This window comes from Seriola dumerili, unplaced genomic scaffold, assembly GCF_002260705.1.
Source record: "Seriola dumerili isolate Sdu_G_001 unplaced genomic scaffold, Sdu_1.0 BDQW01000086.1, whole genome shotgun sequence".
Classification (NCBI taxonomy): Eukaryota; Metazoa; Chordata; class Actinopteri; order Carangiformes; family Carangidae; genus Seriola; species Seriola dumerili.
In genome coordinates this window covers 738988-757077 of record NW_019174341.1, presented here as the reverse complement: position 1 = coordinate 757077, position 18090 = coordinate 738988, and the positions used below count along the sequence as shown (strand labels likewise).

The following is an 18090-nucleotide window of genomic DNA, read 5'->3' as shown; positions in this document are numbered from 1 at the left end:
CAGCAGATTAAAAAGTGTTTGCTGCTTCTCTGTGGTCACTTTGACCAGAGCGGAAGAGGCTTTGTTTTATCCGCACTGTCTGTTTTACTGTTGAGGTAGATTTGTCTCGAACATATCGACAATCGTTGAGTAAATGTTTGATCTGTAAATATAAAACACCTTCTACAAACACAAAAGTTACATTTCTAAACTCAAAAAATATCCTGCAAATGTAAAACGGACAAATTCCACAAATAAAAACATTTTTAGAAACAAATCACGTGATCGCCTCATGACAACGCCATTTTCTGCTTTTCAAAGTAAGAGCATGCAGTCTTCTTTTAGCTGTTTTTTTTTCTTGTCGACCTGTTCACCCAAATAATATTGAGACAAATCTACCTCCATATATTACAGTTCATCCTCAGGGAACCATGAGTATCTGTACACAGTGTGATGAATAGTTAGTCGATATATTTCAGTGGACGACCAGATGAAAAAAGAAAACGTGTGTCAGCTGATTGTTATTTTTCAAACAGCATCAGAAAAGAGCTGTCAGTTAATTTTGGAGTCACGGCTGCTTCCAGTCCGGTGCTTTTAATTCTGTTGTTTGTGTTCGGATCAGTTATATTTGGATTTTCCACTCATTGTTTCAATACGGATTAAACTGGGAACAATATAAATATCTACAGATGCTCTGTGACGAGCAGTGGGCTTAATGCCTTCCCAAAACGTCACCAGGATGTACAGAACACGGTATGAACTGAATACAGATCATCCTTTGGTTTGGTGCTTCTAGGTCTGTTGGACGTAATCAGGTTTTTTTGGGTTCCTCGTGGGCTTTTTGCTCCATTTCACCTTTTTATATCGACGTGTTTGAGTTTTGGAGAAACGTGATAAATAAAAAAAAAAAGATAAATAATATAATGTAATATGTAGAATCAGACAATTAATATACAAAACACAAGGAAACAGCAGCAGATCAGTGATAATGAAGAGATGAATGGATGATAAAAATAACAGCAGTCTTGTGGTTACGAAGACTCATTTCCAACAGCACATGTGAGGTTACCATTCAGCCAATCAGGAGAGTTTGTGACACGACGACCTCTGTTTTAATGATCCTCTCTCTCTCTTTTCGTTCCCAGTCTGCTCCCAGTTCTCGAAGGGCGTGTACGCCATCATGGGCCTGTACGACCGGCGGACGGTCAACATGCTGATGTCTTTCTGCGGCTCGCTTCACGTCTGCTTCGTCACGCCGTCCTTCCCCGTCCAGACCAACAACCAGTTCGTCCTGCAGCTGCGGCCCCAGCTGCAGGAGCCCCTCATGGCCCTGCTGGAGCACTTCTACTGGACCAGGTTCGTCTACATGTACAGCTCCGACTCAGGTGAGCACAAGCAGACGCCATTCACACTCGTTTACACCACGAAACGCAGTTTAACCTCTGCAGAATACAGTCTTCATTCTCTTCATCCTGTCAGCCGCTCACAGGTTCTCTCTCAGAGACACAAACTTTGAGTCAAACTTCACTTCGTCGACTCAGACAGACAAACAAACAAACAAAGAGAATTAACAAAAAGGGCAGTTAGCTCTGTCATTTCCCGCCTCCCTCAGTCGGGTCTCGCGTCTCCCTGCGGCCTTCGATCTGACGTTCTAGTCCATTTGACAGTCGGTGGCAGACTCTGTCTAATCTTATTGCCTTTTACATCTGCCCAGGAACCATTGGTGGAAGTCTGTGTGGTGTAATAGTGCGTAACCGTCTGCCTCGCCATGGCAGTCTGTCTAATGTTATTGCTCCTCAACATCTGCTGGGGAGACATTAGCTGTTTGTGGGAGGCAGAGGGGATTTCCTGAGGCCCAGAGCCTCGAACACAGCTTTAGTTTATGTCCACTATCAACGTCTGGTGACGGGAGGGAAGGGATTAAAAAACACACGACGTCTGAAGAAGCGACGTTTTCACAAGCAGCAGAAGCACTTTTCACAGCTGGAATCGGTCTGAAGGAGAGAAGAGACACGAGGAAACAGGTGAGGAGCTGGGGAATGTTTTAAAGGAGAGAATAAAAGAAGTAGAAGGTGTTACTGTTCTGCAGTCGACTTCTCAGACCTTTGTACCACCTGCACAAACGTCCATTTAATGCTGCTTAATAAATCAACATCGGTCAACCTGAACGACCACAGACTGTAAATAAAGATGGACGCAGCCTCTGTGACTCAGAGTGAGCTGCTCCACCATCGCCATCTTGACAGTGCCTGACTCCACCCCCTAACTCCCAGCTAATCCAAATATGGACAAAGAGGAGGGGCCTGTGTGGAGCTGAGACTCTGGTTCATGTCAGATTGTGGCGAGCATACGCTCGCTCACCTGTCACTCAAAGAGGCCACGCCCTGAATTCTCCATAACTCTCCTTAATAAAATGTTCTCTCCTCTCCTCACTTGACTCCCCTCAGTAAACAGTGACTGCCTATTCTCTGCTCGGTTGCAGGTAGATAACTCACTGCAACAGACTATAATACCTGTGTGTGTGTGTGTGTGTGTGTGTGTGTCTGTGTGTGTGTGTGTGTGTGTGTGTGTCTGTGTGTGTGTGTGTGTGTGTGTGTGTCTGTGTGTGTGTGTGTGTGTGTGTGTGTCTGTGTGTGTGTGTGTGTGTGTGTGTGTCTGTGTGTGTGTGTGTGTGTGTGTGTGTCTGTGTGTGTGTGTGTGTGTGTGTGTGTCTGTGTGTGTGTGTGTGTGTGTGTGTGTCTGTGTGTGTGTGTGTGTGTGTGTGTGTCTGTGTGTGTGTGTGTGTGTGTGTGTGTGGGTGTGTGTGTGGACACTCCAAACAGATGTGTACAGGATCAACAACCCGACCATTTATCACATAATGAACTTACAAGTCTGTTTTAACCTTGATTCAACACACACATACATATATATATATATATATACACAGATAAAGAAGTTATTGACCCTGACTCATCCCATAATTACCGCTCCATCCCGTTGCCATGGATACAGCCTTGCAGTAAAGGCTGTACTCTGTGCACCGACTGACTGCTGTAAAAATACAGAAGCTACAGTCACACACAACCTCCTCTTTGGTTTTATATATGTGTGTGTGTGTGTGTGTGTGTGTGTGTGTGTGTGTGTGTGTGTGTGTGTGTGTGTGGTACTTTGGATATGATGTGATTTATTTATCGATTGCAGACATAAAAAAAAATCTAAGGAATAACAAGTTAAAGTGAAAACTCTGATTTCCAACAACACAAAACACACGACCTGAAACTAAAACTACGTCACCACGACACAGATGAAACAACTCCCTCATCAGACGACGACCATCTGAATCAAACCTGTAAATAAAAATTTCTTCATAAATCTGTGACCCTGTTTCATAAAACGCCACATTAATGCTGTACAGTACATACAGTGTGATGCAGCTGTACTTCTAATTTCATTCGAGGGGACATGTTTAATTAATAATGATTACTATTCTTTTTCATCTCATGCGGTTTCTTCTTGAATTCAGTATTCAAACCGCTGCACCGACCAGAACAGACACAATCACCATGTCACTATAAAAGACGACACGGGAACTTTCTCAGTACAAAGTGTTTGACCACAACAAGGGCCTGCGTTTCACAGTGGCTGATGTATCATTTATATAAAGAGGAAATAAAAGAGGCCCTAAAATAGAGCCTTGCGGCACCTCGCATGTCGTGTACCCGGGGTCTCGTACAGCCCCGCTTCACGTCACAGACTTGACTTCTTGTCGAGTAAGAAGGAAACCATTTTACAGCCAGAACAATTTCGTTCCACCACTTTGTAGAGTATTCACCAAATAGTTTGAGGAATACCAAGGAGATGAGTGCGACATCGAATGAATTAGACAGTAATATGGTCCTAGGATGCTAAAACAGTTTTTTAAATGTCAGATCTTTTGATTATAAAAAATACTATTTATATTTTCAAATTCTTAATATATATTATTACATCTTTCCCCAAAAATCGTACTGTTTTGCAAATGATTTGTGGCCCAGTTATGCATTTAAGGGTTAAACATTGCTGACACTGACACAACCTCGTTTTCAAGACAGATCTGGTCAAGATGTGACAATAAATTAAATCTATCTATCTTCTTCCTCTTCTTCATTATTTTCTTATTCTGTTCTTGTCTTTCCTGATATTGTCTTCCTCTCTCCTCTTCTTCCTCCTCCGATCCTTGAATTGTCCCGAGGACTGAGAAAGCTTTTACATGTTACTCTCTGTCTTTAGCTGCAGTCGTTTACTTTCTTCTATTCTTTTGTCTTCTTGCGCTCCGTAAAAGTGCCATCGGGAGAGGAGTTGAACTGGACAGCGCGAAGCTCGGTGAAACTTTTCATTAATTAGAAAAAAGAAACATTGGACAGACAGACAGAGGGACAGACAGAGGGACAGACAGCAGCTGCTGAGAAAATAAACCAGGGAGCATCAGCTCGCATGAACAGAGACCATGTGTAATTGAACATGAAACTGATTCTGTGTGTGTGGTCGACATAACTGCTGCCGCATCGCTAGGCTAATGTCTCGCCAACACACCGTTTGACATGCGACATGCACACTTGCACAGACACACACACACACACACACTTAGTCGCACATTTACGCACCAGCACACACGTTACAAGCGAGGGAGACGTTAGGAGAGAGAGAGACAGTTTGTCTTTTTTTTCTTCTTTTCTTTCAAGTTGAACAAACAAAGAGTCGTCAGTTTTTTTTTTTTTTTTTAACTCAACATTTCAGACGTTTTTTGTGTTTGTCTTGATTTTATGTTTTGTTTGATGTTTTTATGACTTTGACTTGCAACACTCGACTTCCCTCAAAGCGAAGTGTCTGAAGCCGAGAAAACATTAAATCCTTAAGAGTGAAAACAGTCGAACATATTGATGAGATGAGTCTGTTTGGTGCAGTGAACGCAGCTTAGTGGCTTCTAGAAGAAAAATCAGTCAGTGCTAAAGAGTCTGTCAGCAGCTCTGTGAGACTGCACTTAGTCATAGTACATAAATGCTAAAATGCTAACGTGTCATGGACAATGACAGTGCAAACTCGCTGATGTTGGCTGAGGACACAAGTGTTGGTGTTTGGGCCACAGTTTGGTGTAAATGTAGCTGAATAGAAACTTCACTAGTTAAAGTTATAAGGTTAAATTTCAATATATCTTTTGAGTGGAAGTCAAGCACATGAAAAAGTCCAACGAGGGATCAGATACCGCACCAGAAAACTGTGAGGACTGTTTTCTAGTCGGCATTAAAAGGGCTGAAGTCGTTTCCAGAGACTGATTCCTGATGAACCCGTTATCATGAATTTACAAGGAAGGACTCCAGTGGGAAAAGTGTTTATTAGTTTTGGCAGGTGTTTCACCTGATGGTGGCGCTAGAGGAAACGTCGCATCACCAAAAGTTATTGCAGTTTACATCCTGACGGGAACATGAAGGTCCGAACAAAGTTTTAAAAGAAAATCCATCCGGCAGTTGTTGAGATATTTCAGTCTGGTCAAAGCGACCTGCCAACAGGCCGCCATTGCTGTTGCCATGGTTACAGACTTCCAGGTGTCAAACTGTGGTAAATCAAGCCTCTCTCCATGCGAAGGTTTCCTGTGAAAAATCATTGTAATTAAAACCGTAGGAAGGATTAATTACCCCGATGTGACCCTCGCTCGGGCCGTAGCTGGGGGTTTCTATTCTTCTCTGATCTGTTTCTGCGTCTCCTTGAAATAAGTTTCTTCACGTTTTCTTTCACAATAAAGTGTGTTCTAACATAAAGGACATAAAGGCCCTGTGTTGGCCCTGAGTTGGCCCAGTATCAGACAAACAGTATCGTTTTAATGAGCGTCTGAGGACAGATGGAGGCTGATGCTGTAATTCCCTGTAAGAGCTCATCCTCTCCTCCTCCTCATCCCTTCTTTCCTTTCCTGTCTCTTCTCTCTTCTCCTCTTTCCTTTCCTACATTGCCCTCCTCATCTTCCCCTGTTCCCTTCTTTCCTTTCTTTTACACTTCTTTCTTCTTTCCATTGATTTCATCTCTAGACTCTTTTCTTCTGTCATCGCCTCTTCCATTTTCATTTTTCCTTTCCTCCCCTTCCTTCAATTTTTTTCCAGTCTTCATCTTGATCTTCTCTTTCTGTCCTATATTTTCCTCTTTTCTCCTCCCTCCTTCCTTGTGTCCTCATGTCATCTTTCCTTTTCTCTCCTTTCTTCTTTTCTTTTGTCTCCTCTCCTCCTCTCCTCCTCCCCTCTCAGAGCATTAATAGTAAATGACATGCATGCAGGATGTTTATGGAGATCAGATGCAGAACAGGGAGCAGATTAGTGTCTATATTTATAAAACTCTTCCCTCTCCACCCTCCTCTCTCTTGTACACCTCCTATTTTTATGTTTCATCTCTCCTTATTGTTTTTTTTGTGTGTGTCAGTCTCAGTGACTGACGCTCTCTCTGTCAGTGTGGGAGTCTCTCGCTCTGCTGTATCTCTAATTGAATGTTATACATTATCATTAACGCGCTCGACTTTGCTCGGCTGCAGCTGGAAACACCGTCACCGTATGGATGCTAATGAGCGGTTCCCCGTCAGAGGTGATCACATCATCTCTATCACGCGGCTGTAATTATCAGCAGAGTGTCGAGAGTGATGAGCTAACTACAGACCGTCATGTGAAGGCATCACACCAGCGCGACACCTCCTGACCCATGAGCACTCGGTATTTATAACTACATTATTACATGAGTACTCAGAACTCATGGCTCGGACCACGGCCATCTTCAAACTCGGGACTTTACATCGACTTCCATTCACTTCCTGACGACTTACCCTAACATTAAAGCTCCATGTTTTCTTCTTCTGTGTTTTATTTGAAGTGTTGATCTGTAAGAAGATATATTTGTGGTTTTAAGAACCAAAAACCATCTCAGTGTAGTTTTACATCTCCTCTCTCAGGCTTCTCTCTGGAGCTCTAGTAACAACAGGTCAGTGAGCCAATCAGAAGAGAGGAGGCTCTGAGCCTCTCTTCTGATTGGCTGACTGTTTTCTGAGTGATCCAATAAAAATAAAGCAGATTTCAGGTAAAAACACTCAGAGAAACCAAATCCTGCAAGGTTTGGATGGTGGGTCCAGGTGGGCGGGGCTTGGTGACTGCTTTGTTGTGACATCACAAAGTTCCAGAAGTCCTGACGGCTGGTTTTAAGGCTCAGTTTCTGAATACAGGCTGTGTGCATTTCTCTGTGGACTGAGGCTTTGATACTTTCACAGTATTAATATAGAAGCTAGACCTGATCTATAATCACACTGCACATGGACACAGACCTTTACACTGGATACAGCTTAAACCACTAACGTAAAAATCATCTTTTTCCACAGATTCTGTCTCCAATCAGCCTCTCTTTAGTCGGAAGATTTTGCCCAAATGACAAAAATTCAAACTCACTTCAGCAGCTGGACATGAAGTAGAATCCAGTCACTGTTCACTCCACCTCCACGGCCTCGCTTCTCGTATCCAGAGATAATGTCTCTTCAACAAACACAAACAGATCTCAGATCAGTCTGTCTCTCTGGTGGATGTCAGAGTCACAGAACCAGAGTTTAAAATTCACTATATTTTGTCTTTTTGAGCACAACTTAAAACGCTAAACGAGCTCCAGTGTGTTTTCTCCTCTTGGAGCACACGTGATGTTAAATGTGCGTGACGGAAGTCAGCAGTGGTCGTCGTGTTGATCAGTGATGTCAGCTGTCACAGGTCGACTGGCACAGTGACAACAGCAGGTCGAACGACGGCGATCACAAACTCAGTGAACAGTGTCTCGTGCACTTTTCTCTGTGGAGGACTGTGACTGCTCTGACGGAGAGAGGTAATAACCCTGGCTGAGGTGTGTGTGTGTGTGTGTGTGTGTGTGTGTGTGTGTGTGTGTGTGTGTGTGTGTGTGCGCACATGTGTGTGTGTGTGTGTGAGAAAGAGAGAGACAGTATCTTTTGAAGTCTCTTCTTCTTCATGCGCCTCTCTAGTCTTTGAAGTCGAGCTGAATTTTGCTGACTTGTCTCTTTTGAACATTGTGTGTGTGTGTGTGTGTGTGTGTGTGTGTGTAGACTGGAAAATGCTGATGTGATTACTCTGTGCGTTGACTCACAGGATTTTAAACAGAGCAAAACTAGAAGACATTTGAAGATCCATGTATTGAAGATTGTTTGGCCACTAGGGGGCAGAAGAGGAACTTGATGACAAGCATGAAAAAACAAAAACCAGTATATCCAGAAATTAGATTCATATTGGACCAGTGCACGATTTACATCCAGTGCCAGTGGTGGCAGATGGACACACCTTTTACCTTTTTTATTTTTCCCTGCACAGGGCTCTCAGCCCAGTGTTCCCTCTCTGTCTTTTAGCTCCATGTTTGGTCTCCACCAGCTCCTGAAGGAAATATCTGGCTCTTTAGCTGCTAAATGCTCTACTGTGTTCACCAGCTGCTCTCTGACGGAGTTGAGAGTTGAGAGTTAACCCGTTAACTATTGATACGTGGAGCTTTAAAGTTCTTAACCTGATTTTCTCTGCGCCCTCGTCTGGAGTCGTAGAGGTCTGCACGCCCCTCTGGAGGTTACTTTAGTATTTCTTTTAGCCATAGGATCAGCGTGGCTCTATGGAATGTAATTACAGTCAGTCCACTTGTTAGATATTTCCGGATCCCCTGACTTCTCTTCTAACACTGCCAACAGGTTGTTATTTGTGGTTTAGGTTGAACTAACCTACAGTTATTTGAAGGATTGTCATCATCCTTGCTATAGATGTCTCAGCGGGTAAACGGTGGGATCCTCCTCTGCTCCTCTGACTTGTGAGGTTCCTCAGAGATCAATTCTTGGACCCATTTTATTTTCATTGTATAGATGCTCCCCTCAGGGCACCTGATCCAACACTTTAGTTGCTGCTTTTGTCATCGCTATGCTGACGATGCACTGCTCTACTTATTTGTTAGGCCTCTCAAATTTAACGACTCTCCACAAGTGGTAAATCAAAATGTTTGTCCTGGTTTTTCGCCCCAGATCAGGTCTCTACTGACATCCTCAGTTCATCAGCCACCAGTGCAGTAATCCTTTTTGAAAAACCTGGGCATGATTTTCAGCTACAGAAAAGCTTTTACCTGGTCACAGTTGGTCCACAGCTCTGCAGCAAGAAGACCTCATCCAATCCCTACACTGAGGATTCAATTCATCTGTAAGGCCTTGAATAATCCTGCTGCAGAGCATATCAGTGAACTGTTAATGCATTATACCCGTGTGAGGCCCCCCAGGTCCTCTGAGGGAGGACTGCTAGTCGGCTGAAACCACGGGGGGGACTGTGTGTTTGCTGTCCTGGGTCTCAGGCTGTGGAACCGTCTCCCCCTGAGAGTCCAGTCAGCAAACTCTCTTGGGTGTTTTGAGTCACAGCTGAAGACCTATTTTGTTTTTGTGCTTGACTTATTATGAGGGCTATTTTTGATTTATAATGCCTCTATTTTTTGTTTTTACTGTAGTATCTCTGCTGTTATAAAGTCTTTTGTTCTTCTAACCTTTTATTCTTTTGTAAAACTCTTTTACTGAGGTTTATATGAATACAATTTCACTTATTTATTTACTGATTTAATTAAAATAATTTTATTTATAAAGCAGCTTTCATGAAAAGATGCAGCCCAAATTTCTTTACCAACCATTAAAACTCAACACTTACTACATACTACTACTTTTCTTTTTCATGTGTCCCAGAGGATGTATCCTGCTGACTTCAATGATCCCCTGACTATAGCGCCACCATGAGGTTGACATGGTTTTACTGCTGTGTCATTTGGTTCAAACATTCACATTCCCAAGAAGATGAAATGTAAAAACTTAATCCTGAATTTAAATCTGTCCAATATTTTGATTTATGACCAAACTACTGACATTCCCATTTTGTCGCCTTTGTGTTGTTTAGTGCTAATTTCCAAATGTTGGCAACATTATCATTGCTAGCTTGTTAGCATACAAATGTGACCATTTAGTGCAGCCTCACAGAGCTGCTAGTGTGGCCGGAGATTCCTCATCCTGGTTTTAACTGCATCAGGTTTTCCAGGTTGTTGGTGTATTGTGTTTCTGCTGACAGTCCGACTGTGTGAGGTCAGATTTCTCTGCCTAAATAATGGATTAGAGCCCAGGAGAGGAGGCTCTGTGAAACATAAGAGTCCAGTTTACTCTTCTCAGATGAATCCCAGTCTCTGAGAATTCATCATCATCATCGATATTTATTATATTTCTCTGTCATTTCTTAAACAAAAATAAAACCATCAGCAGTCTGTGGTGTGTCTGAGTGTGAAGCGGCTTTTTGAAGTTTCACCAGGACAAGTTGAGCCTGAGGCAGACAGCAAACATCACAATAGTCTGATTCCTCCCCAAAAAAAAATAAAAACAGCTTGACATTCAGTTTGAGGAGCCACAGCCTCCTCAGATCCACTCCTCAGTGTTTCACATGAAAAATACCTGCAAGTGGAAATGTCAGCTGTGAGGACAGACGGTGTTTGTTAAGAAAATCTCACTCTGAAAACTGTAGGAACGTGAAATACAAAAATACGCCTCCCAACATCTCGAAGACGTCTGATTTATCTTGTTCAGAAATAGAAACGTAAACAAGCGTCAGTTAGCGCCGGAGCTTTAGCTTGGGTGTCCAGGTCTGAGCTCTGTCCTCACTCCACTATCAACTAATCTCAGAGATGAATGTCCTGATGTATCCGGTTCTTCTCTCTCTCAGGTCTGTCGGTGCTGCAGAGGATCCTGGACACGGCGGCGGAGCAGGGCTGGCAGGTCACCTCCGTTAACCTGGACACGCTGACGGAGTCGGCCTTCATCAAGCTGCTGGCCGACCTGGACTACAAGAAGGACTATCAGATCATCATCGACTGCGAGCTGGATCGACTCAACTCCATCCTCAACCTGGTAAAACTGTCTGATAGATCAGTCTGACTATAAAGAAAAGATCAAAAACAAACAGGATTATCACAGTGGGCTCGTCGGCATCCTGTGATCCAATCCTTTTTATTTTATTTATATTATTCACTTAAAAATCCAAAAGTTGAAAGAAATGGGTATTTTTTCCAATCATTATTTAGTTTGTTAACCTTCCCGAACCCTCCAACAGCTGCTCGGTGTAGTAAAGCAAATATCTGAAAAATTTATCGTCACTTTCCAGAGATTTTATAATATTTAATCTCATTATCTAACACTTCAGACGCTGCACAAACAGCTGACAGACATGTAACAGATGTTACACAGGTGTGACAGGAAGCTCACAAGTTACAGATAAAAAAACCAATATAAACAAAATCAATGAATAAAGAAAAAAAAGAAAGAAGGTAAAGTAAAGTAAGAGACAAGATGAACAACAGCTCACAGTCCAGCACTGATCAGCTGACAGGGATCGTGTTTAAAAAAAGAAAAATATAAGATTTAATATGCAGGATGACGAGGTAACAGAAAATCTAATAACCTGGTGACAGACAGGGATTAATTAGATCTCATGAATTAAATGCAGTGATAATTTTAGAATATTGAGGTGATAACGAGCTTTAAACAACCTGAAGCTGTTCGGCCTGTGAACATGACGGACCATGCTGCAACAGAACCATCAGGACTCCACGCTGGAGATGAACCTCACCAGAATAAAGACGAGCCTTTTATCCTGTGGTTTTCTTTAATTTATTTTAGCCTTGGACCCGTTTGGCTCTGCTCAGCTCGGCTCTGTAACTGTTCTGATTTTCATGCTCTCAGCTCCGTCTGGGAAGCTGCTGTTGTCTGCCAGCTGTTAAGAGTCTGTAAGCGTCTGAACAAACAGCAGACACTTAAATCTACATCACAACACAGGAGATAACTCGTCTTCTAAACTACGGAGCGGGAATTTGTTTTCACGTGACGTTTCCATTGGAGAAATTCTACAAGTACTCGGACGGTGAACTCAAACGGGAATAACGGGTATCGTTAGGTGTCGTCTGCGTAGCGCATAATCGGACCCGAGCGGTTGCTGTATATTGCAAAGAGAAGGGGCCCAAGTACCGATCCTTGGGACACCATCCACCTCAAGGTTGGACGTGTTGTTCGCTCTGAAGCTTCTCTTCTCCCCACAGCTGTAAAGAGTGGTTATCTGAGTGACTGTAGCCGGATGGTTTTTTTGTTGTTGCTGCTGCATTCTGAGTAAAAACTGCAGAGTCTGTTGTGAGTGAAAATCCAGGAACATCAACTGAAGCTGACTTAGAGTGTTGTTGTTTCCGGTGCATTGTGGGTAATTTAAACACCAGATTTTAACAAGGAAGAAGGATATCTCTGGTTCAGCTACACAGATTGTTGCACTGTTTTCTTAACTGTCCACCGGGACTCTGACAAGGTTTTAGAAGTGTAATTCCTAATCTGTTGAGCACTCGTGAGACCGGTAAACATCTTCTCCTCTAACTCTGAGAAAGAAAACAAATAAGTGCATTTCAAATGTTCAACAATCCCACGACAACATCTGTTACAGTAGCTGTCAATGTTTTGCTCGTGGTGTGTGAAATAAGAAAAGGTTCAGCTGAGTCTTTGTTTTCTGAATATTTCTGTTCAGATTTAGCTTGTTGGGTTTGTTTGGGAGGGAACAGTCTTACCAGGTCTCCCAGTAACGGCTACGCTCACGCATCCCGTTTCCATCATGGACCAACGCCCCCAAACAGACAGACTTTTAATTGTTTTGTGTGTTTGTTAGTTTTGTTTGGTTTCCTCTCGGCAGCAGCAGCAGCAGCAGCAGCACATGTGTCTGACTGTTTTGCTCTTCAGTTGCAGCTGTTTTCACCTTTTTAATGAAACTTTGATTTAAGCTTCTTTGCTAATGAACTGGCAGGAGAGAGAACAGAGAGAGTGAGAGCAAAGACGATATTTCTGCAGTGAAAAGGACATGTTGGAATATTATGGACTCAGTTTTTCCGAAGCCAAAAACTGATCAGTGTGAACTCTGGCCAGAGACCAGCCATCATTTGGGAAACTCCTCTTCCTGCTGAACTCCAGCTGGCGGACGGAGACTGAAGTATCAGGTGGTGTTTTGGATCTGTGAAATGAAGCTGTTGGCTTCGGCTGAGTTTGTTCTCTGTGACTCGGCTGAAATCATCAGGTGGCGTTCAGCCTGGCTCTAGTCTGACTTCATCTGGTTCATTTGGTTTGGTTGAATGTGAGCGAGGTATCAGGTGGAGCCGTGGATCTGCTGGGTGGTGATGATGAGCTGAGCTGACGGGTTGATTATTCAACTGGTCCGGGTCGGGCACGATGAGCAAGAGAAAAGTAGAACACAATAAAGACTAGACGTGAAACGGTTTAGAAATTCAATGTCATAATTATCACAGTTCTGTTAAAATGTGCTGAAAATGTTCAACAAGTAATAAAACACAACCTGAATCTTTTCACCAAGTGACTGTTTGTATTTAAACATTCAAATAACAACATGTCCAACACATCTGTCAGCAGCCGCCAACTCCGTAAACGAGGGAGTAGCATTGTTTTTTTCCTGCTGTGACGTCTTTCAGAGACACTGTAGACACACCTGTCACCTGTCCAGCACGGTGCGGTTACACCGGAAACACCGCGGCCACTCGGGGATGAAACGGCGAGCTGCAGTGTGCGCAAAAAAAAAAAAAAGAAAACCTGCTTATATCCACTAACACTCACCTGTTGATGGCGCTAGATGAAAAGTCAGAGGATCACCAACGTGGAGGAGGGAAGGATGAAGGACGATCCTCCATCGACTGATGCTCATTAAGAGCTGGACCTGAGAGGAAGGCGGGAGGCAACACCTGCTTCCTCCTCCTCCTCCTCCTCCTCCTCTACAGCTGCTTTTCCTCTCCACCTCCTTCTCTTCTTCCTTTTTATAACTTCTCTCCTACTTTCCTCCTTCATTTTCTCCTTTTCTCTCCATCTTCCTTCCTCCTCCTCCTCCTCCTCCTCCTCTCTCCCTGGCCTGTATCAGTTGACTCTTGTAAATCTCTTTCTTTGCATCTCTTTCTGATGGTGAAGATGAGCAATTAATTCCTCAAAGAGGAACCGAGTCTTCCAATTAGCAGCTGTTTGAGAGGGCGCACACACACACACACACACACACACACACACACACACACACACACATACATACAGATGAGTGTGATGAATCTGTAATGGATGCTTTTTATCATCATTAGAAACATCAGAAATGTGATTAGCATATCGTTTATTCTGACTCTCTATCGCTCAGATCGCTGCTCAGAGGAGAAACTTGAAGAACTACCACTACATCCTGGCCAACCTGGTGAGTCCGTCTGTTCACTGGGAGGAACCACAACCAAACACCTGTGTTCAGTCCATGAAACTGTGTGTGTGTGTGTGTGTGTGTGTGTGTGTGTGTGTGTGTGTGTGTGTGTGTGTGTGTGTGTGTGTGTGTGTGGTGTGGTGTGGTGTTTGTGTGTGTGTGTGTGTGCGCGTCAGGGCTTCATGGACATGAATGTCACGGAGTTTCAGAAGCTGGGGCCGAACGTGACGGGCTTCCAGCTGGTGAACCGGTCCGATCCAGCTGTGATGAAGATCAACCAGGACTGGCTGGACTTCGACAGCAAAGACCTGAAGCTGGCCCGCAGGAGGCTCAGGGTACACACACACACACACACACACACACACACACACACACACACACACATAAATGATTAATTATTTGGAGCTGAAACTAAATGTTTTTGTCAGAGCGACTCCATCCTGTTTTCTCTTCTGAGAAAAGATGAAATATTTATATTTCTGATGTTGAACTGTTTCTAACTGAAAGGTGTTTTGATGGAGAAAAATATTACAAACATGTTTCAACATAAAACTTCATACTCAACATGATTGTTTTTGTAGTGAGCTACCGGACATTAGAGTTTATAGGTGTACCTAATAAATTGGCCACATGAGCACGTCTCTTCCTGCACCTTCGCTTGTTGAACGAGTCACAAACAAACACTCTCCAGGGAGACGTTCGCCGCTGACGTCAGGCTAGAAGCTGATTGGCTGATAAAATCATGACTCCTACCATGATATTCAGAGCAGTTGGAAGCTGCTGTGGTCTGTAGTGTTGAATCTCACTGCGTCAGTAACGTGTGATAGGAGAGTGAGTCGTAAACAGAGAGGCTGATGTACAAACGGCATCGTTTCCATGTTTGATCTGAATCCAGAGCAGGAGTGATGGACAGACGGACAGTAAACTCAGAAACACGGTTTCATTTCATGTGAATGTGACGGGCTTTAACTTTATTAACTTTATTCCTGGGCCTCAGTACACGGGAGCTCTGACCTACGACGGCGTCACTGTCATGGCGACGGCCTTCCAGAACCTGCGGCGGCAGCGGATCGACATCTCTCGCCGCGGCAACGCAGGGGAGTGTCTGGCCAACCCCCCCGCTCCCTGGGGTCAGGGCATCGACATCCAGAGAGCCCTGCAACAGGTACACACACACACACACACACACACACACACAGTGGCTGACACAGTGTTAGCGGTTGTGCTAATGCTAATTCTCTCGCTCTCTGTAGACAAGGTTTCAGGTATATTTAGCCACGCCCCCGTCCCCACAAGTTGACAGGATTGGTTCCTGAGGATGAAACCCTGAATCTGTGTTTATGAGACTGTGATTGGTTCACTGCAGGTCAAGGTGGAAACACTCAGTCATCATGTGTCGTTATTATATAAAATCATCATGAGGACGTTAACGAGGTGAAACTATAAGACAAACCTCGAGTTGTTAACGAGTCTTTACTGAAAAACTTTTATCATTTTTGACACCAGGAAGTTGTTGAGGACAAAAAGTTTGAGGAAAACCAAGGAGATAACGCAGACTCAAAACTGTGTGTGTGTGTGTGTGTGTGTGTGTGTGTGTGTGTGTGTGTGTGTGTGTGTGTGTGTGTGTGTGTGTTGCAGGTGCGTCTGGAGGGGCTGACAGGTCACGTTCAGTTCGATGAGCGAGGACATCGCACCAACTACACGCTGACTGTGATGGAGCTGAGCCACACCGGACCCAGGAAGGTGCTGCTCCTCTTTTTTGTTAAACGGCTTTAATTTGAGCAGAAGTTTGTGGAGTCGGACGCCGCAGCGACGCGGCAGGTTTTCACCGCCTCAGCTCCTTTCGATAATTAGCTCCCTCCTCTTTGATTAAAGGTGTGATAATCAGTCGGATCAGCTGCTGCAGCACTCGTTTGGTGTAAAAACCTGCAGACTCTCAGCTTTCTGTTAAACTCCGTCAGACGCCGGCCCTCGCTGTGATAAGGTCCACGGTGACGCTGGCTTTGTAGATTATGGGATGTCACTTTGAGGTCGAGGCTTCAAATGGAGACGGGTCGGTGTTTGATGACGTCTTACTGAATCCAAACTGATCCACTTATCAAATCTGAATCCTTTTGAGTCCCTCACACAATCTCATGAAGTTTATCTTTCATTATTTGCAAGAAACAGAGTGATGCGTCGTTTTTTAAAGCTCCATCTTTTCTTCTTCTTCCTGGTATATACTTTATAATCAAACACATGGACATCTACCGTCAGACTATATGGGCCTTTAAATGAAATGCAGCACTTGTATCTAATCAGAAAATTAGACTCATGTCAAGTAAAAGCATTTCATAGACTTTATTTATTTGTTAAGTCTCGTGGAAAGTGTTTTAACTTTTAATATGTGCACACCTGTATCAGCACCTGGGGTCTATGAACAGACACAGGCTGTAAAATCACTGGAGAGACACTATTAGACTCTGTTTTAAAGAGATGGCAGGTGACTGGGAGACGACAGTGTGATGTCACGGTGCTCTGTTGTGTTCAGATCGGCTACTGGAACGAGAGGAGGGGCTACGTGAACACAGCCGTGTACCGGCCGGTGGTGGAGGAGTTCTACGGTCTGCAGAACCGAACCTACGTCGTCACCACCATCCTGGTGAGACGCGCTGCTCTTCACCCGCCTGCCTCTTTATTTAGAGCTCGTTTCTGTTTCCTTGAAAGGGTTTGAATGACATCATCATACTCAGTAGTCAGGGTCGGGTTTTAATTCTGGTTTAATGAATCCAAATCTGACAAGGTTCAGCTTTAAACATTTAAAAGTTACTAAAGTCTTCAACAACAAAAAGCAAGTGATTCAATTTAGATTTAAAGTTTAAAAGATTTAAAGCTGAGAACCACTCGACAGTCGGGTTTGGTTCAGTTGATGAGTATCGATGACTGTAGATCTGGAGCGTGAAGTAAAACAACCTGAAGGTAGAAACAGTGACGTCGGTCTCGTCTCTCGTACAGGAAGCTCCCTACATGATGCTGAAGAAGAACCACGAGCAGTTCGTGGGGAACGACAAGTACGAGGGTTACTGCGCCGAGCTCGCCTCGGAGATCGCCAAACACGTCGGCTTCGCCTACCGCCTGGAGCTGGTGGGCGACGGCAAGTACGGCGCCAGAGACGCCGAGACCAAGATGTGGAACGGCATGGTGGGAGAACTGGTGTACGGGGTGAGTGACGGACCTGAACCGGCTCAGAGTCAGTTTGTGTCGGAGTCAAACGTTTGTTGACTCACAGCTGCGAAATTCTTCCTTTAGTCTCTTTCTAACCAAAGATGTCAAATCGTTGCTGTTTCTTGCTGCTGCAGAAAGCCGACGTGGCGGTCGCCCCGCTCACCATCACTCTGGTGCGAGAGCAGGTGATCGACTTCACCAAACCGTTCATGTCTCTGGGGATCTCCATCATGATCAAGAAACCCACCAAGTCCAAACCTGGCGTCTTCTCCTTCCTCGACCCGCTGGCCTACGAGATCTGGATGTGCATCGTCTTCGCCTACATCGGTGTCAGCGTGGTGCTCTTCCTGGTGAGGGGGCGGCTGCTGCTGCTGTGTGTGTGTGTGTGTGTATGTGTGTGTGTATATGTGTGTGGTCACAGTCTCGTGTCCTTGTGCCGACCGTGTCTCTGTGTTTCAGGTGAGTCGCTTCAGTCCGTACGAGTGGCAGGGAGAGGATGAAGACGATGAAGATGAAACTTTGGCCTCCTCCGCCTCTCGACGAGCTCTGCCCACTTCCTCCTCTGAGCTCACTCACTCTCCAGGTACCTCCTCCTCATCATCATCATCAT

General features: G+C 44.3%; 1 protein-coding gene across 1 annotated transcript in view; it reads left to right on the top strand.

The window, feature by feature from the left end:
- Window positions 1–18090, top strand: part of LOC111221323 (glutamate receptor 1-like) — a 56481-nt gene that overhangs the window by 19325 nt on the left and 19066 nt on the right. Inside the window, exons 2-11 of the mRNA XM_022744679.1 lie at window positions 1125–1364; window positions 10734–10918; window positions 14223–14276; window positions 14453–14611; window positions 15274–15441; window positions 15915–16019; window positions 16807–16917; window positions 17271–17477; window positions 17615–17830; window positions 17940–18011. Coding sequence (XP_022600400.1) covers window positions 1125–1364; window positions 10734–10918; window positions 14223–14276; window positions 14453–14611; window positions 15274–15441; window positions 15915–16019; window positions 16807–16917; window positions 17271–17477; window positions 17615–17830; window positions 17940–18011 — 1517 coding nt within the window. The remainder of the gene's footprint in view (window positions 1–1124; window positions 1365–10733; window positions 10919–14222; window positions 14277–14452; window positions 14612–15273; window positions 15442–15914; window positions 16020–16806; window positions 16918–17270; window positions 17478–17614; window positions 17831–17939; window positions 18012–18090) is intronic.